Source organism: Tamandua tetradactyla, chromosome 12 (genome assembly GCF_023851605.1).
Source record: "Tamandua tetradactyla isolate mTamTet1 chromosome 12, mTamTet1.pri, whole genome shotgun sequence".
Classification (NCBI taxonomy): Eukaryota; Metazoa; Chordata; class Mammalia; order Pilosa; family Myrmecophagidae; genus Tamandua; species Tamandua tetradactyla.
Genome location: NC_135338.1, coordinates 40957518 through 40983923, shown reverse-complemented (window position 1 = coordinate 40983923; position 26406 = coordinate 40957518). Strand labels below are relative to the sequence as shown.

Below are 26406 nucleotides of genomic sequence, written 5' to 3'. Positions count from 1 at the left end.
AAAATCAAGGTGTCAGAGGCTCTACTAAAAAATCATTCTTTACCCTTTCCAGCTTCTAGAGGCTGCCCATTGTTCCTTGGCTTATGGTCCCTTCTTGTTTTTAAAGCCAACATTGGTGCATCTCTCTGTGCCTTTTTCCATAGTCGCATCTTCCTTTCAATGGTTTCTGCTTCCCTCTTCTACTTTTAAGGGTCCTTGTAATTTCGTTGAGCCACCCAGATAATCCTAGATAATTTCCCTCTTTCAAGGTTCTTAACTTAACCATACCTGCAGAGTCCCTTTTGCCTTTTTGTAAAGTAACATTTTCACGGGTTCCAGGGATGAATTAGGATCTGGAAGTTTTTCTGCCTACCATATAGACATACTAGTAAAAGAGCTGGGCTGGTTTGTTTTTCTTTTGGTGAGTTAAATGTTTTGCTAATTTTACTTTTAAATAACAATTCCTCTGTTTTTCAAACATTTTTGACACCAATAAAAACGATTTTTAAAAAGTAAAATACAAGGCCTGTGGTGCTGGGCTGTGCCCTGGCCTAGAGTTCATTTTGGAGATGAAATCTGCAGTGAGATCAGCTGAGCCCAACACCAGGGCCTAACAGGTACACTGCATGCACTGCCGCGGGGGGTTGCTCCCTCCTGTCCCCACGTGGAGCTTTGTCGGTGTGGCTCTTCCAGCTCCCCACACCCTGTCAGCCACCTTTAGTCCTTTCCAAGCCCTCTCCTTCCCCTGTCTCAGCATCAGTTGTTTTCTATGAAAACAATGGATTGGTTGGATTTCATGCAGGGTCTTGGGTTAGAGCCACAATGGATTTGAGGATGAGTAATTTTTTTCTTTTAGTTTTGTATATTTTGTACTTTAATAATAAACAGTGGGAAGAGAAGCACCTTAAAAAAAAGTAAAATGCATAATTCTTTCACTTTTGCTTTTAGTTTGCTAGACTGTTAAAAGCAGATACCATGAAATGGGTGGGCTTGACAATGGGAAGTTATTAGCTTACAGTTTTGTGGCTGAGAAAAATGTCCAAATCAAGACATCATCAAGGCAATATTTCTTCCTGAAGACTGGTCACCAGTGATTCTTGGGGCCTCTGCCACATGGCAAGACTTCTGGGTTTTGTTGCTTTCAGCTTCTGGCCTCTGTGACTTTCTCTCTGTCTGAATTTCATTCTTTTATAAAAGATGCCAGTAAAGGTAAGACTCACCTTCGGCCACACATTTACAGAAGTAACTTCATCATAGGTTACTGTGGGTGTAAACCTACTTAAAATAGGTTTACACCCACAGAAATGGATTAGCTTTAAGAGCATGATTATCTGGGGTACATACAGTTCCAAACCACCGCAATAACAAACATTTCCATTTATGCATGATGACTTGCACATTTATGGATGCTTTTCATTTTCAGGTATCTTATTTGTCAGTGAATTGCTGGTGAGAGAGTTCTGACATAGCAGCATGGACAAAGTGATAGGTCCAGACAGGCTCCCCAGTCAGACCAGAATGGGGGGAAGTAACACTAACTGAACATCTAACACTGGCAAGATGCTGGTCTAGGCATTTATACATGTAGGGAAAAGTTACTGAAGAGTGGGCAACGAAGTGGGGTGAAGTATGTATCTTATCTTTAATAGGATACACTTACTAAATACTCTGTCAGGCACTGGTCAATGCTTTAACTACATCATCAACTACAACAATGTATGAGGAAGTTATTAACTTTATATTCATTTCACACATGAGAAGTCTAAGGCAAACAGTGGTTTGGGAACTTGCCCATGTTCCAAGCTCCAGGGACTCCCTCTGGTATGTTTGCCTCCCTATTGCTGCTACTGTGGTACCCTCTGCTCCTCATTTCATGAATGCAGGGAGGGGATGGGGCAGGGCAGGAAGGGACAGGTACAGGTGAATGGGGCAGCATTTCTCCACTCAGTTTTCTTTAATGGCAATACCTTCACTGGTTATATTCATGGAATTCCGTCTCTTTCACATCTTGTTCATACCTTACTTTAGCCTCAAAGATTTTCTGATTGCTTGAAACTAGTTATCTGGAAAATGGTTCCTATAATTTATTTCACTTATTTTTACAAAATTAGTTTTGGAGTTGACCATAACCGTGTTGGTCCCATCTGATTGTGGATCTTAGTTTATTGTTCACGATGGTTTGACATATTCTTAAAATGTTATCCTTTAAGGCAGCAGTTCTCAAAGTATGGTCTGTGTACTTCCAAGGCCTCTTTGAGACGCTTTCCGAAAGGTTTCTATTTTCATAATAATGCTAATATGCTTTTTCCCTTATACACTTCATTGACGTTTGCATTGATGGTGCAAAAGTAAAGGTGAGTATAACTTCTGGCTATCACATAGTCGCAATTTAAAAAAATCATTTTCACTTTAAAGTATCCTCGTTGAAGCAATAAAAATTAGTAATTTTATTAACTCTTGCCTCTTGAGTACATGGCTTTTTAATATTTTCTGAAAAAATGGGAAATATATATAAAGCCCTTTTGCTGCATACTGAAGTGTAATGCTTGTCTTGAGGAAAAACACTTGTGCAACTGTTTGCACTGCCAGCTTAACTTGTGCTCTTTCCATGGGCAGCATTATTCCTTGAAGAAATGATTGACAGATGCCATGTTGGCCCAGATTTGGGTATTTGGAAAACATTGTCTTGTGAGGGAAATAAGCCTATCATTTCAAGGAAAACGACTGGCAGTATTTTAAAGTGATTTAATAGCAATAAATATTTTTTTAATTTCCAAGTTTTAATTTTAAATGCAATGTTAATTACTAAAACCCTTACATAAACAAAAGCTCTTTTCAAAGTCCCCAATAATTTTTAAGAGTGTAAAGTGGTCCTGAGATGAAAATGTTTAAAGAAACCCTGTTATAAGACATTTGGTCCTATTCTTCCACCAAGATTGACTGACTAATGTTATCTGTCCAAGTCTTTAGTCTTCCAGAAAATTATAGCTTGGGTTTAAAGAAAAAAATTATATTTAAAAAATCAATTAAAAAATCAAAATTATTTAAGAGTTATTTTAAAAAGTTGAAATTAATGGAGAAAACCCATGATGGACAAACTATCGATATCTTAAAGACAAGACCCACCTAGCACTTGCATGACTGTGCCTCACTTGCCCCACCGTAATTCTGGCACTAGTTACAATAAAATTTTATTTGAGCTTTTTTAATATTACATTAAGATATTATCTTGTTTGAGTTTCTTGATACCCCCTTACATTTAGCATCCAAGGCCAGTGCCTCTTGTGCCTTGCCCTAGTCCTTGTCTTACATTGTAATAAAGATATGAGATTTATTGATATTACAAGAGAACAGAATTTTAAAACAACAACTTTGAAATGCATGAAAGCAAAATTTTGGCTTGAAAACTGCTCAAGCATTAATACTTCCATCTATTTCTACATGTGAAAATTTAACTAGGCCCTGTGGAGCTGGGGCTTTCTGCCTCAGAAAGAGTCTGTAGGATGGTTTCCCAACAGATTTGATGCCTAAGCTGTAGGCAAGAAGCAGAAATAAACCATGTGTAGGGCCAGTCCTGTTACAAGCCATATTTCTAATGTAAGGACCCAGGAACTATGAGGTCTCTGCAGAGCCTCGGGGTGGTAAATAAAATGGTAATAAATGCAAGGGTAGGATTCAGTCACTCCTCTCCTATCAATATCCCAGCCCATCAATGAAACTTACTGCAGGGTTACCAAAATTAACCTCCCTCACACAGACTGTGTTTAAGAGTGAGGATGAGTGGTTTGTAGAGCTAAGGCCAGAGAGACTAGCTTTAGCCCACTCAACATGGATATTGCAGACATATCCCAAGTTGGACAGTCGTTCCATTCTGGAGGTTGTCGGGCAGCTCAGATTTTAAGTTGAATCTAGAATGTTTGCATACATATGATATGTCAGCAGTATCACATGTGTCAGTGATGTTTGCAGCCAGCATCCTCATAGTGATAGAGACAGGGTAAAACTTTTTGCAGTCACTGCTGTTTGCACTGTTCCTTTGGTAGCACTACATTTTCCTAGTGTCGTAGGCTGAATCATGGCCCCAAAGATAGCAGGTCCTGATTCCTCTTATGTTACCTTATGTGGAAGAAAGGGTCTTTGCAGATATGATGAAGTTAGGGATCTTGACCTGGGGAGGTTATCCTCCATTATCTGGGTGGATGCTAAATGCCATCAAAAGTACCTGTATAAGAGAGAGGCAGACGGAGATTTTACTCACACAATGGAGAAGGCGATGTGAAGTTGGAGCAGAGAGACATTTGATGATGCTTGCCTTGAAGACTGAAATGCTGGGTGCACAAACCAAGGAATGTGAGCAGTCACCAGAAGCTGGAAGAGTAAAGGAATGGGTTCTGCCTTTGCACCTCCGGAGGAAGTATGACCCTGCTGACACCTTGATTTTGGGTCAATGGTATTGATTTTAAAGTTTTGTTGTCTTACGTCATTAAATTTATGATTGTTTGTTACAGCAGAGTTAGGAGATTAATACATTGAGTGTCTAAATTCTTAAAATAGAGCCATTTGCATAAGGCTAAAAGTGAGTAAATCTAGCCTGAGGGCACCTATAAAAGGTTAGGCCATTTCTTAAGCAGATGTTGTGTGCTAGACATTGTGCTTTATTTCCACACCTACAGTGGGCATAATTTATTCAGTGTGTCTCCAAAGATTTGTTAAGCACCTCCTCTCTGTAGTTTTGCTAGGTGTGGATATTCAAAGACAAAGTATGTTGTATTACTCAGAATTTAACCAATATCCATTTAATTTCTTCTTCGATCCTCTAGTAGGAAACCAGAGCTAACCTGTGCTACTGTGATTTCCCACACCTACACCAACTGATTGTCTTTCAACTACTGTATCTTTTTTAAAAATAAAAAAATGCTTTCCATTTCATAGTAACTGAAAATGTGGGGCTGGCTCTGAGGGGGCAAATGAAGAAATGGATGTGGAGAGCACCGTTTGCCGAAAGGGTTCATTGCACAGGCAGGCCATCTACCATGTCTTCCTGTGGGGAATTGGTGTCAGAATTTAAAGCAGCTTCCCTTGACCATTGTCATTTGCTTGTGGGCCTTCCCCAAAGCTGTATTCATTTTTTCCTGCAGATTTAGAGGAAACTAGGGGAGTTACCTCATAACTAGGTGGCCAACTTATATTATTATGAGTGGCCATCTGGTGCTTTTTAGTCTAATCTATTAGCCTAGAAATGCTTTCCATCAATGTCTCATTTATCCATACTAAAAAAATACATTGTGTATTAATTTATTAATTTATATCAGAGCTTGGATCTTTTTGGGGTGACATCTTTTCCCAGGTGTATCAATAAGCTTCTTTTTTTTTTAGTATGGATAATACACAAATGAAATGGAATTGGGGCAAGGGAGCTATTTAATGTGCTGTATTTAAACATTCAAAAATTTGTAATATTTTGACAAAAGGTGGAGTATTTAAGGTATCTCTTTACATGCAGGAGGCAAAGTCCATCCAGTAAAAAGAATCCATGGAAACTTTCAGGCTTTGGCCTTCTTCCCATTTGCAATAGTATCTCCAAAGAAAACTAACTCTTTTCTGTAATGCATTTGCCGTTTCTCAGTTTATTCCTACTTTCTTCCCCGTGTCCTGTTTGCTTCTGAAACTGAATACCCAGCACTTTCTGCTCAGAGGTCTTTGTGCTACGAGAAAGGGAAGTGGCCACAGCTATCCTTTTTTGAAAAGGTCATGATCTTGGCTAAAGAAATCGATGGGAGGATGAAAAAGGAGTAAAATGGGACCGATGAGCACTGTTCGTAGTCTGGGCTTCTGGAAACAACAGTTGGAGCCTTACTTAACAGCTGTTCTATACTTTAACATCCTGGCTTGCAAAAGAGAAGTTGGCAGAGAAAGGATGGTGCACATGCAGGGAGTAGCTGGGTGTAGAAATGTTACCTGGGATACTGCTTTCCCACTAGCCAGTTCCAACCCTCCACCCTTTACCACCATTTTTCTTGCCGATGAAGAGCAAAAGACAAAAGAGCGTATCTTTTAAGCTGTGCCCACCTAGAATAAAGCCAAGTAGGCATTGGATTTCAGCCTGTAAGGGAAATGTACTATTTGTGCTAATTAAAATGCAGGGAGACTGTGGGCCTGGTGGAATTTGGGACAAAGAGACTGTCATTAATGGGAAACCTCTTATTTTTTGTGGCATTTAAATGATCAGAAGCTGCACTGAGAAGTTTAGTGAAGCCAGGGAGTTGTCAGTCCCCACCCTGGTGACCTGGCTACTTACTTTATTGTGCACCGAAGCATACCAAGGTTGATTGGGTATCCAGGAGCAACAGTGAGGTGGGGAAAGCAACTCCGGAAATGCTTAAGTCCATCAAGGGAACAACTTTCTTCAACTAAAGTGGGATTTGAAGTGAATAAATGCCCTCATGGTTGGTCTGGGAAAAACGAGATGCACAGTCTCCCTTAGAAAAATAAGATGAAATTGAATGTAAGTTCAAAGACCTTTTTACAACCACATAGACGAGAGAGAGCTGGCATCAACTCTTTGGACCTTAGGATACTAAGAATGAAGGAGCATGTAATATCATGCCCCTCAAACCTATTATAAAATAGTTTCCTCTATTAAAAACATCTGAAATGTTGTGGAGGGCAAATGTGGGCTATTATTTCTTTGACTAATGAGATTCTTCTAGGTCTGGCCATGTTGATAAATGTTCTCTTTAAAGACAATTTTGCTAAAACCTCAAATGTCAGATACTTAAGGCTTAAGTTAGCCATAGGAATAATACTGTTCACATCTCCAATTTGAAGATGCTTTATAAAGGTACAAGCAAGACGTAAGATTACATGATGAAAAATGTCAAGAAATTTAGCTAACTTATTTGCTGGGTCCTGAACTGTATGCATAGATATTCTGCTAAGCCATGAACAGAATCAAAGTGTTAAAAAAGAAATATGAGCTTCTGGTGAATCTTTTCAAATCTGAAGAGAATCTTTATACTGTTCTCTAAAGAAGTATGTTAGAATCTGAACCTACACCCAGCTGAGTTCACTTTGGGTTCTTTACAGTAGTGTTCCTGAGTTTCCCTAGCTGCAAAAAGTTTAACTAACGTATGTAAGGTCTACTCTGGCTTTAAAATTCCACCATACACCAAGAAGAATGGAGCAGCCAGCTCACCTCTTACGTAAACTCTTTATAAAGATTTTCTCAGAATAAAGGCTGAGTTCAAGTATGTGCCTTGTACAAGTGGGTGGGGGCTGGGTGTTTGGAATATGTTTGCAAATCCATGCAGACAAATCGACTGAAAGAGCAGAGTTCACTCTCAAAATTAAAAATTCAGGCACTGTTATCAGTATGAGGCTTCCTATTCACTTGTCATGTTATGCACTGCCATTCTTCCTTGCAATTTTGCCGCAAGCCCAGGACTGAATTGGACCCATTATCCAGATACTGCAGGATGTGCATAATTACAAACATTAATTTTTTTTTTCATTTCCGGAACGTTTGTCCCATAGCCCAAGCAAAACACTAGTATTTCCTTGTTCTTTAAATGAAGGCCTTCCCTTTGTGTCTGGTGAAGCTAATTATCTAGACCCGGAGAAAGAGCCATTTGTTTGGGGAAGGACCGGCCGTTTTAGAGAGAGGCAGTGGTGACAGCTGAGATACTTAATCCCAAAGATTAACCCAGTGGTTAATTTCTGTTGTGTTTTCGTTCTGGTTCCTGTGGGTGGGTGGGGGTGGGGGTGGAATAAGATCCTAATCATTTGGTGCACATGTAGGCAAGGCCCACTGCATTTTGCATGCGTATGTATTTCCCTCCTCAACAGAGGAGGTCTTATTTTTTTTTTCAAGAACAACACCTTGAATTGTTCTTATCTGCTACTAGATATAGTTAATGATGTTTCTGGAATCCTTCTCAGATGGTGATGTAACAGGAATGAATTTTAACAGAATTCTTTTCCTTACGGCCTGATGTCATCTCTTACCCTCTCCTCTGAGTTCTATTCTGACCTAGCCCAGCAAGTGGGTCCTGTTCTTTGCTCTTGCTATTCCCTTTGCCCTATGACCTCTCCCCCCGCCACGTTCTTCATTCAGATCTCTGCTCAAGCATTGCCAACTCAGGGAAACCTTTCCTGACCTCCCAATCTAAAGCAGCACTCCTCCTTAACCTTTTCTACTTTATTGTTCTTCCTAGCCCATGTCTCTAACTAAAATTAGGTTATAGATTTATTAGGTTACGTTTATTGTCTGTCTTCCCCACTGTAGAAGAGGGACTTTGTCTATCTTATTTACCCTCTATCTCAAGCTTCTAGAACAGAGCCTAGAACTTAGTAAGTTCTAGTATTCGCTTAGTGTTTGTTGTGTTAATGAACAAAAAGATAAAAGATGAAATAGACTGCAGAATGAGTGACTCCAACTTATGGGGCGAATGAGTTGTTCAGTAGAACTTGAAGGATGGCTTCCTCAGTGAAGTGGATTTTTTTTTTTTTTGACAAAATAGATGAGGAAACTAGGCTAACTTCTTACCTATCATGTTATCATGCAGCCAGCTGATTATCATCCATCAGTTTATGATTTCCCATTGTTATACACATATATACACGTACACACACTTATATGTATACATACTTATATGTATGCATACACAGACACATTTTTTTCCTGGAGGCTGCCTTAAAAAACATACTTAAAACTGTTTATTCTATTACTGTTATATTTATAGCTATTAGCAAGCAATGAGGGAGGAAATGAGCTCCTAAAGATTATCCAATTTTTTGGATTAATCCTTTTTCCAGTTATCTAAAAAGGAACTTAAAATATTTTATTAAAATTCCACTATTGGATTTTCTCGACCAAAAGAGGGAAGAGTGAAATGAGACTGTGTCAATGGCTGAGAGATTCCAAACGGAGTTGAGATATTATCTTGGAGGTTTTTCTTATGCATTATGTAGATATCACCTTGTTACTCAAGACGTAATGGAGACGCTGGAGGGAACTGCCTGAAAATGTAGAGCTGTGTTCCAGTAGCCATGTGTCTTGATGATGATTGTATAATGATATAGCTTTCACAATGTGACTGTGTGATTGTGAAAACCTTGTCTCTGATGCTCCTTTTATCTACCTTGTCAACAGATGAGTAGAACATATGGAATCAAAATAAATAATAGGGGGAACACATGTTAAAATAAATTTAGTTTGAAATGCTAGTGATAAATGAAAGTGAGGGGTAAGGGGTATGGTATGTATAATTTTTTTTCTTCTGTTTTCGTTTTATTTCTTTTTGTGTTGTCATTTTATTTCTTTGTCTGAATTGATGCAAATGTTCTAAGAAATGCTCATGATGATGAATATGCAACTATGTGATAATATTGTGAATTACTGATTATATATGTAGAGTGGAATGATTCTATGTTAGGAATGTTTGTGTTTCTTTGCTGTCATATTTTTTTATTTAAAATTAATTTTAAAAATTTAAAAAAACTCGAATATTCTCCTCTTTCTGACAGTATACTGGCACCTCAGGGGTCCTTGTGACATATCTCACCCCGAGTGTTGAACACAAACACAATGAACTACCCAAGCAGGCATCAATGAACTAGTTCATTCATGCAAAAAATATTTAGGTGCTGGGAGTACAATTATGAGAAAGTTGGACACAGTCCCTCTTCTTCCCAAGTTCCAGCTACTTAACAATTGGTCAATCTGTTACTGATGAAGCCTTCTGGTGGTGAACAAGAGCTCCTCTGAATCAGTCCTGGAGACAGCTGTTTCCTATTTCTGCCTATGAAATAGCAGGGGAGCCACAAATGAAGAATGGAATTAAATCTATTTTGTGTTCACGGATGGGCACATTTACAGCATTGGAAAATCAAACGGCCCTAGTGATGAGACACAAAATATGAATAAAGGACATGACATCAGAACATACATATATATTTGAAATTTTACTCTACCCAGGATCCCAAAGTTATAAAAAGAGGAAGAAGTATTGTATTAGCTTTATGAACTGTATCGGCTGACAACTTATACATTTATTATTCATTCAACCAATGTTCAGAGCTCCCACCATGTTCCGGCCACTGTCTGAGGCACTGGTGTTACAGTTGATTATCCGTGCCCCGTGGAGCCTGCAGTCTGCTGGGGGTGGTGCACCAGAAACGTGGGAAACAACTGGATACAGAGTAAAAGAGTGTTAGAGGGTGTGGTAAGTGAAAAAGAGAAAAGTTTGGAAAGGAAGGAACTCCTGCTGAGAGAGGGTGTGAAACCTTACATAAGGGCAGGGAGCGACTCTCTTGAGAGATGGCTTTTGAGTGAAGACTTGAAGGAAGCAGTCCTGATGAAACATGGAGTAGAAGCTTTGCAGGCAGAAGGAATAGTGAGGGGCAGCTGTGAGCCCAGTGCATGGCTGGAGTAGAGTGAATGCTGGGGAAGCACAGGAGATGAGACAGAGAGGTCATGGGACTCAGATCCCTTCCTGGAGGTCCTTGGAGGTCACGGTGCTTTGACTTTGGAGGGAGATGGGAATTTGTTGGAGGGTTTTGAGCAGAGGTGCAGTATGATCGTACTGACTTTAAAAAAAAAAAAATTGTGAGAAATTATACTTTTATTGATCAAAAGCGTAATTGTCCTTGAAACAACATTCAAATATTTGTAGACATGACATATATATTTTCTGTGTGACTTCACAGGCTTTATATAAAAGTATTATAAGTTCAAAGCAGTCTTATACTTATTAATAATTACCAATATTTTCAATTAGCTGTATTTTTATCAGAATTTCTGGGACACATCCAACATTAGAACTATTAAGATTCTAAAAAAATAAATGATGGCAATAACCCTTTAAATAAAAGCAATTTGGAGGTGACATGCAGCTCTCTAGCAATGTAAACCAAACCACAGTATGCATTCAAATTAAAAATGTTTTCTAGTTTAAGAAGACTTTTAGAATTTCCTTGTGAAAACATGCTGATCATATTTTAGATATATATCTTGAATACCTAAAACAAATATTTTTTCCGTTTTACCAAAAAGGAAATTCTAGTGAAACTGATGGTGAGTGTGTGGTGACAAGGCATTTTGAACATGTGATGGTTAGGTTCTGGTGTCAACTTGATCAGATGATTATGCCTGACCATTATGCAAACCCTGGCCTGACCATTGCTGCAAGGCTGTTTTGTGGCTGGTTGATTAAGTCATCAGTCGGTTGATTGCAGCTGTGGCTGATGACATCTTAGATCTACTAAGGCGTGTCTCCCACAATGAGATAATCCAATTGTTTGGAGGCTTTTAAGAAAGAAGAGAGGCTATTTCAGTGCTTTAGCCAGCGAGCCTCTCTTGTGGAGTTCATCCAAACCCTTCATCAGAGCCACCTGCCTGGCAGCTTGCCCTCTGGACTTTGGACTCATGGTTGTGTGAGACACCTTTATAAATCTCATATTTACAAATCTCTCCTCTTGGTTCTGTTTCTCTAGAGAACCCTGACTAACACAGCTTGGTATCAGGAGTGGTTCTTGAGAAACAGAGTCTTAAAAATGGGTTTTTACAATTGGTTTTCTGCTCTGATTAGACTCAGAGGCACTAATGTTTCTGTTTACAGTAATCAAGATGGCACTGATAGTCCAGGGGGTGAGTTGGAAAAAAGATATTCAAAATATCACCATTAGATTCTGCTAACTGTATGCTAATACAAGGCGTGGCTCTGGGTGATAATGCTTTTGACATCATTAAGGAGTTTTGAGAAATTAAGAGGTATAATGATGTTGACTGGTTGTTGTTAGAGATGCTGGATACAGTGAAGAGGGAAAGGGATGAGCTGAAGGCTTCAAATTTGAAATTTCAGTGCCGTGTGAATGATGTAAAAGTTTCCATGTGTGCCCTGAAAGAAAATTCTATTTCCTGTCGTTGCAGACTTCAGATCTCTGAAAACCCGACACAAAAACTAATTGTACGAGTAGCAGATTTACAGTGTAAACTAAACCCCCAACACTGCTGCACATCCGCTGTTATAAAGGCTTTGATTGGAAAAGAATGGGATCCTGAAATGTGGGATGGTGATATATGGTTTGATAATGATGGTGCTGGGGAAATGGGCTCCCTGGAATCTGCTAAGCCTTTGCTAGATCACCTGTAGTGGCCTGCCCTGAGGAAAAAGCTTCCGAGCCTCCAGTTCCCTCAGAGAAGTCTGCCATTCTGCCTCTGCTAATGAGATTAACCCTTCACTGCCTGCTAACCCTGTAACCTTCACTGCCTCCTCCCTTGGGGAAATAACCCTCACTCTTGTCAGAAGGACTAATCCTGTCTCACCAGACAAAACTTGCAATAGAATGCCCAGAGGTAACTGGCTTAAAAGACACTTCTATTTCTTTTCATAACCCACCCCCACCACTCCTCTTTTCTTCACAATCTATAACTTGACTAAAGTCCCAGTAGGCCTCAAAAGATGAGGTACAAAGTGTGACCCATGAGGAAGTATGCTATACTCCAAAAGAACTGCTTGAGTTTTCCAGTCTGTATAGATAGAAATCAAGGGAATATGTGTGGGAATGAATATGAAGGGTGTGGGATAATGGTGGAAGAAATATAAGGTTGGATCAAGCTGAATTTATTGGTATGGGCCCACTAGCAGAGATTCTGCATTAAATGTTGTAGCTTGAGGGGTTAGAAAGGGTATTAACAGTTTGTTTGGATGGTTGGCTGAAACATGGATCCAAGGTAGCCAGCATTAACTGAGTTCAAAATGCCAGAACTACCCTGGTATAATGTAGATGAGGGGATCCAGAAGCTTAGAGAGATTGGAATGTTAGAGTGGATTTATCATGGATGAGCTGCTCACACACCCCAGGAGTGTCCAGAGGACACATCTTTCACCAGAACCTTGAGAAATAAATTTGTGAGACTAGCTCCATCATCTATGAAGAACTCTGTGGTCCCCCTTCTCTGTAGGTCAGATATTACTGTGGGAACTGCTGTCACTGAGTTGGAATCCTTAAACACAGTGGGGATGATCAGATCTCAAGTTGGCAGAAGCCAAGTGAGAACAGTTTGCATTCAGCGGGCAAGGCCAGCAGTGTACCTTCGCCGTCCTGCCTCAGGGGGTTATCAACTCTCCAGCCCTATATCAAATCTTGTCCTTTCAGACCTTGATCATTTCTCCCTCCCATAAGACATCACACTGGCCCATTATATTGGTGATATCATGCTGATTGGACCTAGTGAACAAGATGTAGCAATTACTCTAGATCTATTGGTAAGGCATTTGCAGGTCAGTGGATGGGAGATAAATCCAACAAAAATACAAGGGCCTTCCACCTGAGTGAAATTTCTAGGTGTCCAGTAGCATGGTACATGATGAGATATCCCTTCTAAGGTGAAGGATAAGCTGTTCCATCTGGCCCATCCTATGACCCAGAAAAAGGCACAGCACCTAGCTGGTCTCTTTGGATTTTGGAGACAACATATTCCTCATTTTGGTGTGCTACTCCAGCCCATTTACCAAGTGACCAGAAAAGCTGCTAGTTTTGAGTGGGGACTGGAACAAGAGGAAACTCTGCGACAGGTCCAGGCTGCTGTACAAGCTGCTCTGCTACTTGGGTCATATGAATCAGCAGATCTAATGGCGCTAGAAATGTCAGTGGAAAATAGAGATGCTGTCTGGAGTCCTTGGCAGGCCCCTATAGGAGAATTACAATGCAGACCTTTAGGTTTTTGGAGCAAAGCCTTATCATCTGCTGCAGATAACTACTCTCCTTTTGAGAAACAGCTTTTAGCCTGCTGCTTGTCCTTAATAGAGATGGAACGCTTAACCATGGGCCACCAAGTTACCACGAGACCTGAATTGCCTATCATGAACTGGGTATTGTCTGACCTACCAAGCCATAACATTGGGTGTGCACAGCAGCACTCCATCATAAAATGGAAATAGTATATTAAAGATAGGGCTCGAGCAGATCCTGAAGGCACCAGTGAGTTACATGAGGAAGTGGCCCAAATGCTCACAGCCCCCACTCCTGCCACATTACCTTTTCTTTCCCAGACCAGAGCTGTGGCCTCTTGGGGAGTTCCTTACAGTCAGTTGACTGAGGAAGAGGAAACTTGGGCCTGGTTTACAGATGGTTCTGCACAACATGCAGGTACTACCCAGAAGTGGACAGCTGTAGCACTACAACCCCATTCTGAGTTGTCCTTAAAGGACAGTAGTGAGGTTAAATCCTCCCACTGGGTGGAACTTCAAACAGTGCACCTGGTTGTCATTTTGCTTGAAAGGAGAACTAGCCAGCAGTGCATTTGTATACAGACTCATGGGCTGTTGCTAGTGGTTTGGCTGAATGGTCAGGGACTTGGAAGAAGCCTTATTGAAAAATTGGTGACAAAGAGGTCTGGGGAAGAGATATGTAGATAGACCTTCCTGAGTGAGCAAAGAATTTGAAGATATTTGTGTCCCATGTGAATGCTCACCAGAAGGTGACTTCAGCAGAGGAAAGTTTTAATAATCAAGTGATCAGATGACCTGGCCTGTGTTTGCAAGTCATCCTCCTTCCTCAGCCACTCCTGCCATTGCCAATGGGCTTATGAACAAAATTGGCATGGTGGTAGAGATGGAGGTTATGCATGGGCTCAGGAACATTGACTTCCACTTACCAAGGACAGCCTGGCTATGGCCACTGCCGAGTGCCCAGTTTGCCAGCAGCAGAGACCCATACTCAGTCCCTAATAGGGCACCATTCCCTGAGGTGGTCAACCTGCTACCTGGTGATAGGTTGATTACATTGGACCACTTCTATCATGGAAGGGGCAGCAATTTGTTCTAACTGGAATAGATAGATACTCCCGGTATGAGTTTCCATTCCCTGCATGCAGTTCTTCTACCAAAACTACCATATGTGGACTGCAAAATGCCTTACCCACTGTCATGTTATTCCATGCAACATTGCTTCTGATCAAGGAACCCACTTCACAGCAGATAAAGTGTGGGAATGGGCACATGCTCATCTCTGATCTTACCATGTTCCCCATCATCCAGAGGCAGCTGGGTTGATAGAACAGTGGAATGGCCTTTTGAAGACCCAATTATGGTGCCAATTAGGTGGCAATACCCTGCAGGGTGGGGCAGTTTCCTCCAGGAGGCTGTGTATGCTCTGAATCAGCATCTACTCTGTGGTGCTGTTTCTCCCATAGCCAGGATTCACAGGTCCAGGAATCAAGGGGTAGAAATGGGAGTGGCACCACTCACTATCACCTGTAATGATCCACTAGGAAAATATTTGCTTCCTGTCCCTGAAAACTTAAGCTCTGCTAGCCTACAGGTCTTAGTTCCAAAAGGAGGCATACTCCTTCCAGGAAACACAGCAGTGATTTCATTGAACTGGAAATTAAGACTTCCACCTGGCCCCTTTGGGGTTCTCATGCCCTGAATCAACAGGCATAGAAGGTGATTATTATTTTATCTGGGGTGATTGATCCTATCAAGGGGAAATAAGACTGCAACTACAAAATATAAAGAAGAGGCTTTTTTATTTTTATTTTTTTTAATCTCCTGGAATATAGGAGCTCCCCTAGGGCATATCTTAGTGCTACCATGCCTTGTGATTAAAATCAATGGCAGGGCCACGGTGGCTCAGCAGGCAAGAATGCTCGCCTGCCATGCCAGAGAACCTGAGTTCGATTCTCGGTCCCTGCCCATGTAAAAAAAATCAATGGCAAGCTGCAACAACCCAATCCAGGCAGAGTACCAATGACTTAGAAACTTCAGGAATGAAGGCCTGGGTCACCAAGAACCACGACCAGCTAAAATGCTTGCTGAAGTAAAGGGAACGTGGAATAGGTCGTAGAAGAAGATAGTGATAAATATGAACTACAACCACATGACTAGTTACAGCAATGAGGACTGTGACTGTGTAAATGTTTCCTCCCTGTTTCGTTATGAGTATGTTTGCATATGTACATAAGCAAATATCTTGTTTTCCTCTTATCATATGAGGTAAGTTGTATTGTTCATGTTATAGTATTTAAGTCATAGGATATGAAGTGTAAGAGTGAATGTTACCTAAGAACTGCATCCTATTCTGTAGAGATATAGTGCATTTCTGGTTTTATGCAGGACAGTTGAGTACTGTTAGGTGAAACATATGTCTGTTATTATGTTCCATTTGGAAATTAAGTGTGTTTTAAGGTGATGTGTGTAGCTGGCACGTTGACAAGGTTAGGTTCTGGTGTCAACTTGGCCAAATGATTATGCCCAGTTGTCTGGTTGGAAATACCCTGTTGTTGCAAGGATATTTCATGGCTGGTTGATTAAATTATTTGTCAGTTGATTGCAAAAAAAGTCGAAGGCTTTTAAGGAAGGAGAGAAACTCTTTCACTGCTTTGTCAGCCAGTGAGCCTCTCCTGTGGTGTTGGTCCAGGCACTTCATCAGAGCTGCCAGCTTCACAGACTGCCTTACAGATTTTAGACTCTCCCATTCCCACAGTTGCATGAGACACCTTTATAAATCTCATATTTACAGAGATGGAGTTGTAGCTGAAAGGGTGGAGGAGTTAGTTTGGAGACATAGCAAGAGCTTGGTTTCAGATATATAAAGTTAGAAATGCTTGTTAGATATCTAAGTAGAGATTTCTAGTAGACATTTCCAAATCAGGCTATATATGGAAATAATAACTACCACAACTAACCCTTTTTGAACCACTTTCTATGGAACAACACTTTTCTAAGCACTTTGTTGGTATTAGCCTCATTTCCTTATGAGGTGGGTACTATCAGTAGCCCATGTTACATGTGAGAAAATGGATGTACAAATAGATTGTCACTTAGCCCAGGCTGCTGGACTGGATCCAGGGTGTGTGACCCATGGCCCTTGCCCTTAATCTCATAGGAAAGGAGAGGAGACGGAGATTTCCATCTTTCTTTTGCTTTCCTCCTTGCGGCTGGATATGGCTATGAAGCGTCTCCTGCTGACAGCAGCCTACTGCTATCTGGCTCAATAATCAAAAGTCTGGTGTCGGGAGAAGAGTCAGCTCCAAGCTCAATTCTTCCTTTCGACTAATCTTGTGGCCTGGGGACAAACAAGAACCTAAATGAAATAACTCATTCAAGATTTCTAAGCTTTTATATATAAAGTGTGTTAGACCAAACAAGAACAGTTCTTGAAATACGGGGGCTTTGGCTCTCCCAGTTTCATTATCCTTAGTTTCTCCTATAAGGGCAACATTGGCATTTTATCTAATAAATGTAAAGGGCCCATGTGAAAATACAAATAATTAAAATAGCTTTCTTTATGAACAATTGGGTCTTTTTTTTTGAAGTATGGTTTTAGTAAATTTTATTAACAACTGAATAATACAAAGGAACATATTTAAAATGTACATTCAGTGATAAAGAACAACAGAATAGCCGTCATCCAGTTTATAAATAGAATAGTGTCATAACCACAGAAGCCCCACATGCTTCCCTCCGGAGCACATCCTCCTCCTTCATCACATTATCACCTTCCTGAGTTTTGTGATAATAACTGCCTTGATTTTTTTTGACAGCTTTATTATCTACACATGCATCAAGAATAACATCATTTTTCCTGTTGTTGAACTTATATAAATGGAATAAGTATTATTTTGTATGTATGTATGTAAGTATTATTTTGTGGCTTGCTCCTTTAACTCAGCATTATGTTCCTGAGTATTTTCCATGTTGTCACCTGTAGCTGGTGCTCCCCTCTTTTCTTTTTTACTGTGTTCCCTTATAGTAATACAATACAGTTCATTGACCCTTCCATTACTATTGGCCGTTTGGGTTGTTTTTACTTTTTGGCAATCAAGAGCAGTGCTTCTATGATCACTTTCTTTTTTTTTCTTGTGATCCTTATTAATATATTCTGGTGCATGTGTGTATGTGGTTCTCTTGTATATAGAAGGATGAGAATTGCTGTGCTGTAGGGTATGCTTATCTTCAGCTGTATCGGCCAACAGCAAGGCATTTTCAAAGCAGTTCCAGTGTACTCTCCCCCTAGCCATATATGAAAGACCCCGTGGACCCACAACCTCACCCACACTTGAGAATGTCATATTATTCTATTTTTGTCAATTGGTTGGATGGGGACCATGGTATCTCTTGTGGTTTTAATTTGCGTCGCCTAGTGTTCTAGTTTGCTAACTGCTGGAATGCAACACACCAGAGACGGATTGGCTTTTAATAAAAGGGGATTTATTCTGTTGGTTCTTCAGAGGAAAGGCAGCTAACTTTCCACTGAGGTTCTTTCTTATGTGGAAGGCACAGGATGGTCTCTGCCGGTCTTCTCTCCAGGCCCCTGGGTTTCAATAACTTTCCCCGGGGTGACTTCTTTCTGCATCTCCAAAGGCCTGGGCTGAGCTGTGAGTGCTGAGATGAGGAATGCTGAGCTGCTTAGGCTGTGCTAAGCGTGCGTAAGCGTGCGTTCTCTCATTTAAGCACCAGCCAATTAAGTCAAACGTCACTCATTGCAGCAGACACGCCTCCTAGCTGACTGCAGATGTAATTAGCAACAGATGAGGTTCACGTACCATTGGCTTATGTCCGCAGCAACAAGACTAGGTATGCTCACCTGGCCAAGTTGACAACTGAATCTAACTAACACACCTAGGATCACTAATGACACTGAGCATCTATTCTTTTATTTATTAGCCATTTTGGAATTCTTTTTCAAAAATGTCTATTCAAGTATATTTCTGTTGGGTTCTCTGCCTTTTTCTTGCTGCTTTCTAGGCCTTTTTGGATTCTGTGTAGGAATCTCCTACCTTATGGATGATCTTTTCATTCTTGATGATGCCTTTTGGTGAACAGATGTTCTTAATTTTCATGTTAGAAACGTTTTATGTTTAGTACTTTATGTTTTGGCTAAGAACATCCTTTTCTACCCCAAAGTTGTGAACATATTTAGCTATATTGTCTTCTAAAATATTTCTTTTTAAGCTTCTCACAGCTTAGCATGCAGTCTACCTGAAATTGGTTTCTGTGCGTGGCGTGAAGTAGAAGTCCAGTTTCATTTTTCCAAGTAGATACTCAATTTCTCCAACAACGTATCATTAAAAAGTCTAAATTTCCACATTCATATATAAATATGTGTGATTCCTTTCCTGTGTTCTCTGTTAGGCTTGTCACTATGTCTGTCACGGAACCAGTATCCCTTTACATGAATACCTTAGCTTACTAACAAGTCTGAGGTTCTGGTAGGCCAATACCTCACACCTTGTTCTTCCCCTTTAAAAATATCTCTTGGCTGTTAGGGGGGCTATATTTGAAGTAACACTTCCATATAAGTGTTAAAATCAGCTTTTTAATGTGCAGGGAAACAAACATGCTAGGATTTTGAGTGAGATTACAATAAACCAATAAGCCAATTTGGGGAGAATTAATATCTTTACACCATTATATCTTACAATCTCACCATTATATCTCTCTAATTATTTTGGTCTTATTTACTATCAGTTAATAAAGTTTTATAATTTTCTCTATTGAAGGCTTGCACATCTTTTGTTAGATTTGTTACTATATATTCTATATATGCTTCATGTTTTTTGTTGCTATTATAAATTCTATCTTTTTTTAATTTCCATTTCTAAATAATTCTTGTTGGTCTTCAGAATGCAGTTCAGTTTTATATATTGATTTTAATTACACATACCTTGCTAGAATCTTTTATTACTTTGATAATTTGTCAGTAGAGTCTTATAACTATTTTACGCACACAAAAATATCATATGCAATTAGAGTTTTGTTTCTTTCATATCATTCCTGCCTTACTGTGCAGGCTGTGACCAAAATATGATGTTGAATAAAAGTGTGGTAATGGGCACCATTATCTTCATCTGGATCTCAGAGGGAAAGCTCACCAATATTGCTTGATGTCTACAGTTTGGTGTTTTAGGTTTACTGTAAGGTTTTTTTTTCTTCTATTCCTAGTTTCCCCCAAATTGCTGCCATCAATAGATATTAAAATTTATTCAAATACTTTTTCTACATCTATTATGGTGATAATACGATTTCCCTTTGATATGTTATGGCAAATTATATTAATTGATTTTCTAATTTTAACCCACACATTCTCAGCAGGGTGATATCACCTCTAAGGGGACAAAAATTTTTTACTTTTTTTTATGTATAAAGCATGGCTGTATATACAGTACATAAAAGGGTATACAGCATATCTGTGGTATTAAAATTTCAAAGGAAATTGAGAAATTGGACCTCATCAAAATAAAAACTTTTGTTTCTAAAAGATTCTTGTAAGAGAATGAAAAGACAAGCTATAAATTGGGAGAAAAAAATTGCAAGCCATGCTTCTGACAAAGTACTAGTATCTAGAATATATAAAGAGCCAAAACTCAACAGTAAAAAAATCCAATTGGAAAATGGCCAAAACATAGACATTTCACTGAAGAGGTTGTAGTGATGACAAGTACATGAAAAGATGTTCAACATCATTAGCCATTAGGAAAATGCAAACTTAAACCACATGAGGTATCACACTACACCTATCAGAATGACTAAAATAAAAAAATTAGTGACAACGCCAAATGCTGACTAGGCTACAGAGAAACTGCATCACTCATACATGCTAGTGGGAATGTGGAAAACGTACAGTCACTTTAGAAAACAGTTTGGCAGTTTCTCACGAAACTAAACATGAAATTGCCATATGACTCAGTGGTTGCAGTCTTGGGTATTTATCCCAGAGAAGTAGAAAACGTCTGCTTACACAGAAACCTGCACACAAATGTTCATGGCAGCTTTGTTTATAATAGCTAAGAACCAGAAACAACCCAGATGTCCTTCAGTGGTTAGATGGTTGAACTGTTATATCCATACCGTAGAATACTACTCAGCAATAAAAAGGAATGAAGTACTGATACATGCAACAGCTTAAATACATCTTAAGGGCCTCAAGGGCATTATGTTGAGATTATGCTGAGTTTTTTTTTTTAAAGCCAGTCCTAAAAGGTTGCATACTGCCTAATTCCATTTATATAATATTCTTGAAGTGACAAAATTATAGAAATGGAGAACAGATTAATGGTTTCCAGAGCTTAGGGATGGGATGAAGGGATGAAGTGGTTGCGCTTATAAAAAGCAGCATAAGGGGTCCTTGGAACAACATGGAACCGCTCCATATCTTCACTGTGGTAATGGATATATGCCCTGAGTGTGTATTAATGTTGCATAGAACTAAACACAGACACGCACACACAGTGAACACATACATGTAAAACTACAGAAATCTGGATAAGATGGGTGGATTGCATTGCCAATTTCTTGGTTGTGATGTGGTACTAGAAGGAGAAAAATTCTAGAGAGAGTGCATTTAGGAAGAATAATGGGTAAAAAAAAAAAAAAAAACTCCTTAGGGGAACAATAATGAAAAAAAAAAGATTAGGAAGCTTTGTATAAAACCTGCCCTGCTTTTAGTGGTTAAACCTAAATTTAGTTATGCTGTATTACTTTGCATAAATCACTAGGTTCTCCTTGATAACTTGAAATATTTTACGTTATGTCCATGATTGAAATTGGTCTGTGATTCTCTTTTTAGAGAATGTAAGTATGAATTTTATATACTTTGTTAGATTTTGGTATCAGGGTAGCCTCATAAAATGAATTGGTAAGTGGACCTTTATCTATACTTTGTAATAGTTGGTAGAACTTGTCAGTAAAACCATCTGGCCTGATGGTTTCTGGTTGGGAAGGTTCTAACCACTGACTCAGTTTATTTCATGACTATTGGACAAGCCAGTTTTTAATGTTGTTGAATCAGTTTTGGTAAGTTACATTTTTCTAGGAATTCTGTAATTTTATCTAAGCTTTCAGATATATTGGCATGAAGATGTTCATTATTTCCCCTCATTGCCTTCTCAGTATGTATAGCATTTGTAATTATATATCCAGTTTTCATTCTTAATGTCCTTTATTTTTGTTGTCTTTTCTCAATTTTTAAAAAATAATTTTTCCATTTTATTTGTCTTTTCAAAGAATCAGCTTTTGGGCTCATCTTTTTTTCTATGTGTTGTATTTCTAAATTTCACTAATTTATGCTTTATGTTTACTATTTCCTCCTTTCTAATATACTTTGAGTTTCTTTGCTGCTGTACTTTTGTAATATAGGCAATAAGGCTACAACTTTTTCTGATAATACTTCTTGTCTGCATTCTAAAAGCTTCCCCATATAGTACTGTCATTTCTGCTTTGTTCCAAATATTTTCTAATATTCGTCAAGATTTCTTTTTTGACTATTAAGTCATTCAGAAATGTATCTTGACTTCTGAATTTTTCAGATTTGTCATCTATCGGTTTGCCTAACCTAACTGAATTGTGGTCAGTGTTCATGATCTATGTGATGCCAGTCTTTTGAAATTTGCTAAAACTTGCTTCATTTCATAGCACGTGGTTGTTATCATAAATGTCTTCGACGTGATTATGAAGAATATGAAGACATACATTCTCCTCTCCCTGTTAGATGCAGTGTTTCTATATATGTGCACTAGATCAACTTGTTCGTTTTCTTTAAGTTTTCTGCTTACTTGCTGGTTCTTCTGCCGTTTGATCTTTCAGTTACTAAGAGAAGTGTATTTTAAAATCTCTCATGATGATGATGGATTTTTCCATCGTTTCTTGCTGTTCTTTCAATCCATTTTTTGTATTAATAGCTGTGCAGCTATGTTATTAAATATATGCAAGTTGAGAATATTATGTATTTCTGATGAATTAAACCTTTTATCATCAAATTATAACCCCCTCTGTATGTCTAGTAATGCTTTTTATCTTTAAGTCTGTTTTTTTTCTGATAATAATGTAGTAGCCACTCCAGCTTTCTTTTTGTTAGTATTTTGTCTTGTCTGTCTTTTCCCATTCCTTTACTTTTATCATTAATGACAAAAGTTCCTGTCCCCCAAGTAGTTTGAATTGTGGTGGGGTAGTCGCCCGATTTGGGGTATGTTAGAAGTGATAATTCTAAGGAGAAATATAAAGTAGAAAAGAGGACTTGCACCCTTGGAGGGAATAACTCAGGGTTACCTCACTGAAACAGTGCCGTTTTCTGAAGGAAAGCATGGCAACTACTGCCAGCACTTCAGATGCAGAGAAGACTGAGGTATCTTAGAAATGCCTAAGAAAATGAGGAATGAAATTGTCTCTTCAGTTTTGTATTTATAACATGTCACAAGTGTGCCTTTTTACTCGTCTCTCTTAAATCTCAATTTTATGCTTTTTATCTTTTTACCTAACTCTGTAATTTTGACTCTCCAGTCAGCAGAATTGATTCCCTGTCTTTTGGGCAAGTTACTTACCCTCTGTGGTCTGTTTCCTCTGGGTAGAGTATGACTACTGTGTCTGCCTCTCAGTACTGATGTGTAAAATGATACAGCATTTGTAAAAGTGCCTGACATTTAATGGATACTCAATAAATGTTAGTTTCTTTCCTTTTTATTCTTTCCTCCCTTTGCATATGTCTTAGCCTAATGTTTTTCAGCACATTGTCAGTAAATTTGCGATGATAAAATTCATATGCAAAACCACAGGAAAGCACGAAGTAGGCAGTTAACTAAAGACCAGTCTGGTCATTTGGAAAGTTCATATTAAAACTTTCCATACCGGTTTTGAAAGACCGAATTTGTTGCTTGGCCTCTAATTTTGCAGTACAAGTAGGTGAGTTTTCTTGAGATTGTTGGTGTGCCACTCACAATGGAGGAAATGTGAAGTATATCAGTGAAACTGCTAGACTCATATTTGGGGTTTGAACGAAGCTGGAATGTAAATTTAGAAATCAAATTAGATCCTAAAACCACTCATCTCCCTTTAATGAGATTGTCTTTCATTTGAGTGTCGTGAGACCTTTGTTTTAATACTTGTTCTAGTAACTGACTCACCATGGGGTCTTGGTCAGTCCGTTTTCTGTCTGTATCATGATGATATTGTTCTGTATGTCCTTGTTTTGCATGGCTGTTGAGATTTCATAGGATCTGAGCAACATCAAAATAAGATAAGCACTAAAGATAAAGATGATACAACTATTCATATTGTTTTATACATTTATGTTTTCTTTTTATTCTATCCTCAGCCCTCCCATTGACCATGCCCTGCTGGACGTGCCCTTCCTTCAGCTCCCTGGGGAGATGCCCTCTGACTTCCGAGAGCAGCTGCACCACCCATTCTGAAGACACCAGCAGTCCTAGCTGTGGCCCGTTGTACACAGACCTGCAGCTCACCAATACTGAGGAACTGACAGGTGGCAGGACTTCTGGGGCTGACTCAACTGGTAAGATGGGACACCAAGCCAAATGGCTTTGCAAATCACTTCTAGTGATCTGTTCCCAGTCCTAAAATCCGTACAGCCAGCTCTGTTTGCAGAGTGAGCTCAGATGTGCTCATCTCATCAAAAGGCTGGAATCCAGAGTGGTTTGAAATTACACTGAGAAAAACATGTAAAAGATCTGCTGCCCATTTGACAGTGTATCAGCCTGTGTTATTTTCTGAGTTTTCCATATGAGTGCCATTCTTTGTCAATTTATCTTCTCCATGGATAACTGAATTATATGTAATATGCACAAGGCTGAATCTTTCATCCTGTCTGCTACCACCCACACGTCTTCCCTCTTCAATGAGAGGGGGGTAGATTTAAGCAGAGAAAAAGCAAATGAAAATCAGAACTGAGCCACTATGTTCAGACTACAAATCATTTTGCAGTTATATTGTTTATTTGATTTATTATGCTTTAATTGATCTGCACACCGGTCTTTAAAGTCTCATAATCTTGTTTGTTTAACTTTCCAGTAGACGTAAGATGGAATGCTGGCTTACTTTCAGATGAGTGAGCCCTGTCAACAAGCAATGTATCATGAGCTAGATTTTGGAAGGAATTGGAAAGATACTGTGTATTCTTGATGTTTTAGTTATTTGGGCGAATGGATAGTTTTCCTGTGAAAGTGATGAAATTACTCCGTGTGGGAACAGTATTTGTTTTTCTTTCTCAAGAATGTTTTTTAAGAATGTGTCTCTGGATCATTTCTCAAATTCAGGTAATTTTTATCCTCATGTGGTCCGGTTCCACAAGTAAAAAGAGGAATCCCTCTTGCAGTCTACATGGTTCAGACAGGATTCAGTCTGGTGTTTGATATTATTGCAAATAATCCTGGTTTATTAGATTCCTTCTCTTCACAAACCACAGTTCTTCATAACATTTTGTTTATAAAAACATTCCCCAAACTCTGGCTGATCTCTGGCCAATGATGCCAGTCAGTGGCTGGAACTCTCCCTCTCTGGGGAGCATTTCAGGGGTGGGAAGGCACATCAGAAGCTGCTGATGGCCCCAGAGTCAGCAGACTGAGGCGGTGTGGAGGAGAAGCCGTGCTTGCCTCCTACCCGTGCTTCTCCTTGCTCTCAGCCTCCTTCCCAGGCCTGCCTGTGCAGGGCCATAGAGTGCATTGATTAAGAGCAGAGACTTTTGGAGTCAGACAGCTCAGGTCCCAATTCCAGTTCTGCCCTTTGACAACTATGTGTCCTTATATGAGCTCTTTAATACCTTTATGCCTAAATTTCCTCTTCTGAAAACGGGAATAATCATAGTCCTTGCCTCAGCAGGTTATCGTCAGCTCCAACTGAAACAATTTGTATTGAAAAACTTAAACAGAATCAATGAGCAGCAAGGAGGTGTGGGATGGGGTGCTTCTTTCCCTTTCCTGCCCCAGGCTTCTTACTGCCTTAGAAGGGTGAGAACTGGCCTCTCACTGAAGGACAGTCAGGTGTCCAGTTTCAGGCTGTTTTCTCCATGGCTGCTATACTTTATTACAGGAGAATTCCTTTAATTCCTGGAGGTTCAAATGACGAAAATCAGAGTCCTTCCCTAGACAGATTATTCATCTGTCTCTGTATGAGTTACCAGGGGTTGCACAAACTTGGTGGCTTAAAACAAGAATTTGTTCTCTCATAGTTCTGGAACCTAGAAGAACAAAGTCAGGGTGTCAGCAAGGCCATGTTCTCTCTGGTGGTTCTAAGGAAGAATCCTGCCTTGCCTCTTCCGGCTTCTGGTGGCTCCCTGCAATGCTGGCGTGCCTTGGCATACAGCTGCATAGCTATGGCCCCTGCCTTGCTGTCACGTGGCGTTCTCCCCTGTGAGTGTCGGCCTCTATGTTTTTTTTCCCCTTCTTATGAAGATACCAGTCAGAGAGGATTAAGGCCCCACCCTACCCCAATATGACCTAATTGTAACTAATTACATCATCAAAGACCCTATTTCCAAACAAGGGCACATTCTGAGATACTGAGGTTTAGGACTTTGACATATCTTTTGGAGGGACGCAACTTAACCCATAACAATCTCCAAAGCTTATAACTTATTTTTAGCACCTCGCTTTTCTCTAGTCATTCTAATAGTGTTTGTTACCATTTGCATTAG

At 39.5% G+C, this 26406-nt stretch overlaps 1 protein-coding gene across 2 annotated transcripts in view; it reads left to right on the top strand.

The window, feature by feature from the left end:
- STON2 (stonin 2) overlaps positions 1-26406 on the top strand; it is a 208796-nt gene that overhangs the window by 73040 nt on the left and 109350 nt on the right. For both annotated transcript variants that reach the window (XM_077123232.1, XM_077123233.1), the window contains exon 4: positions 24073-24270. In XM_077123232.1, coding sequence (XP_076979347.1) covers positions 24073-24270 — 198 coding nt within the window. The remainder of the gene's footprint in view (positions 1-24072; positions 24271-26406) is intronic.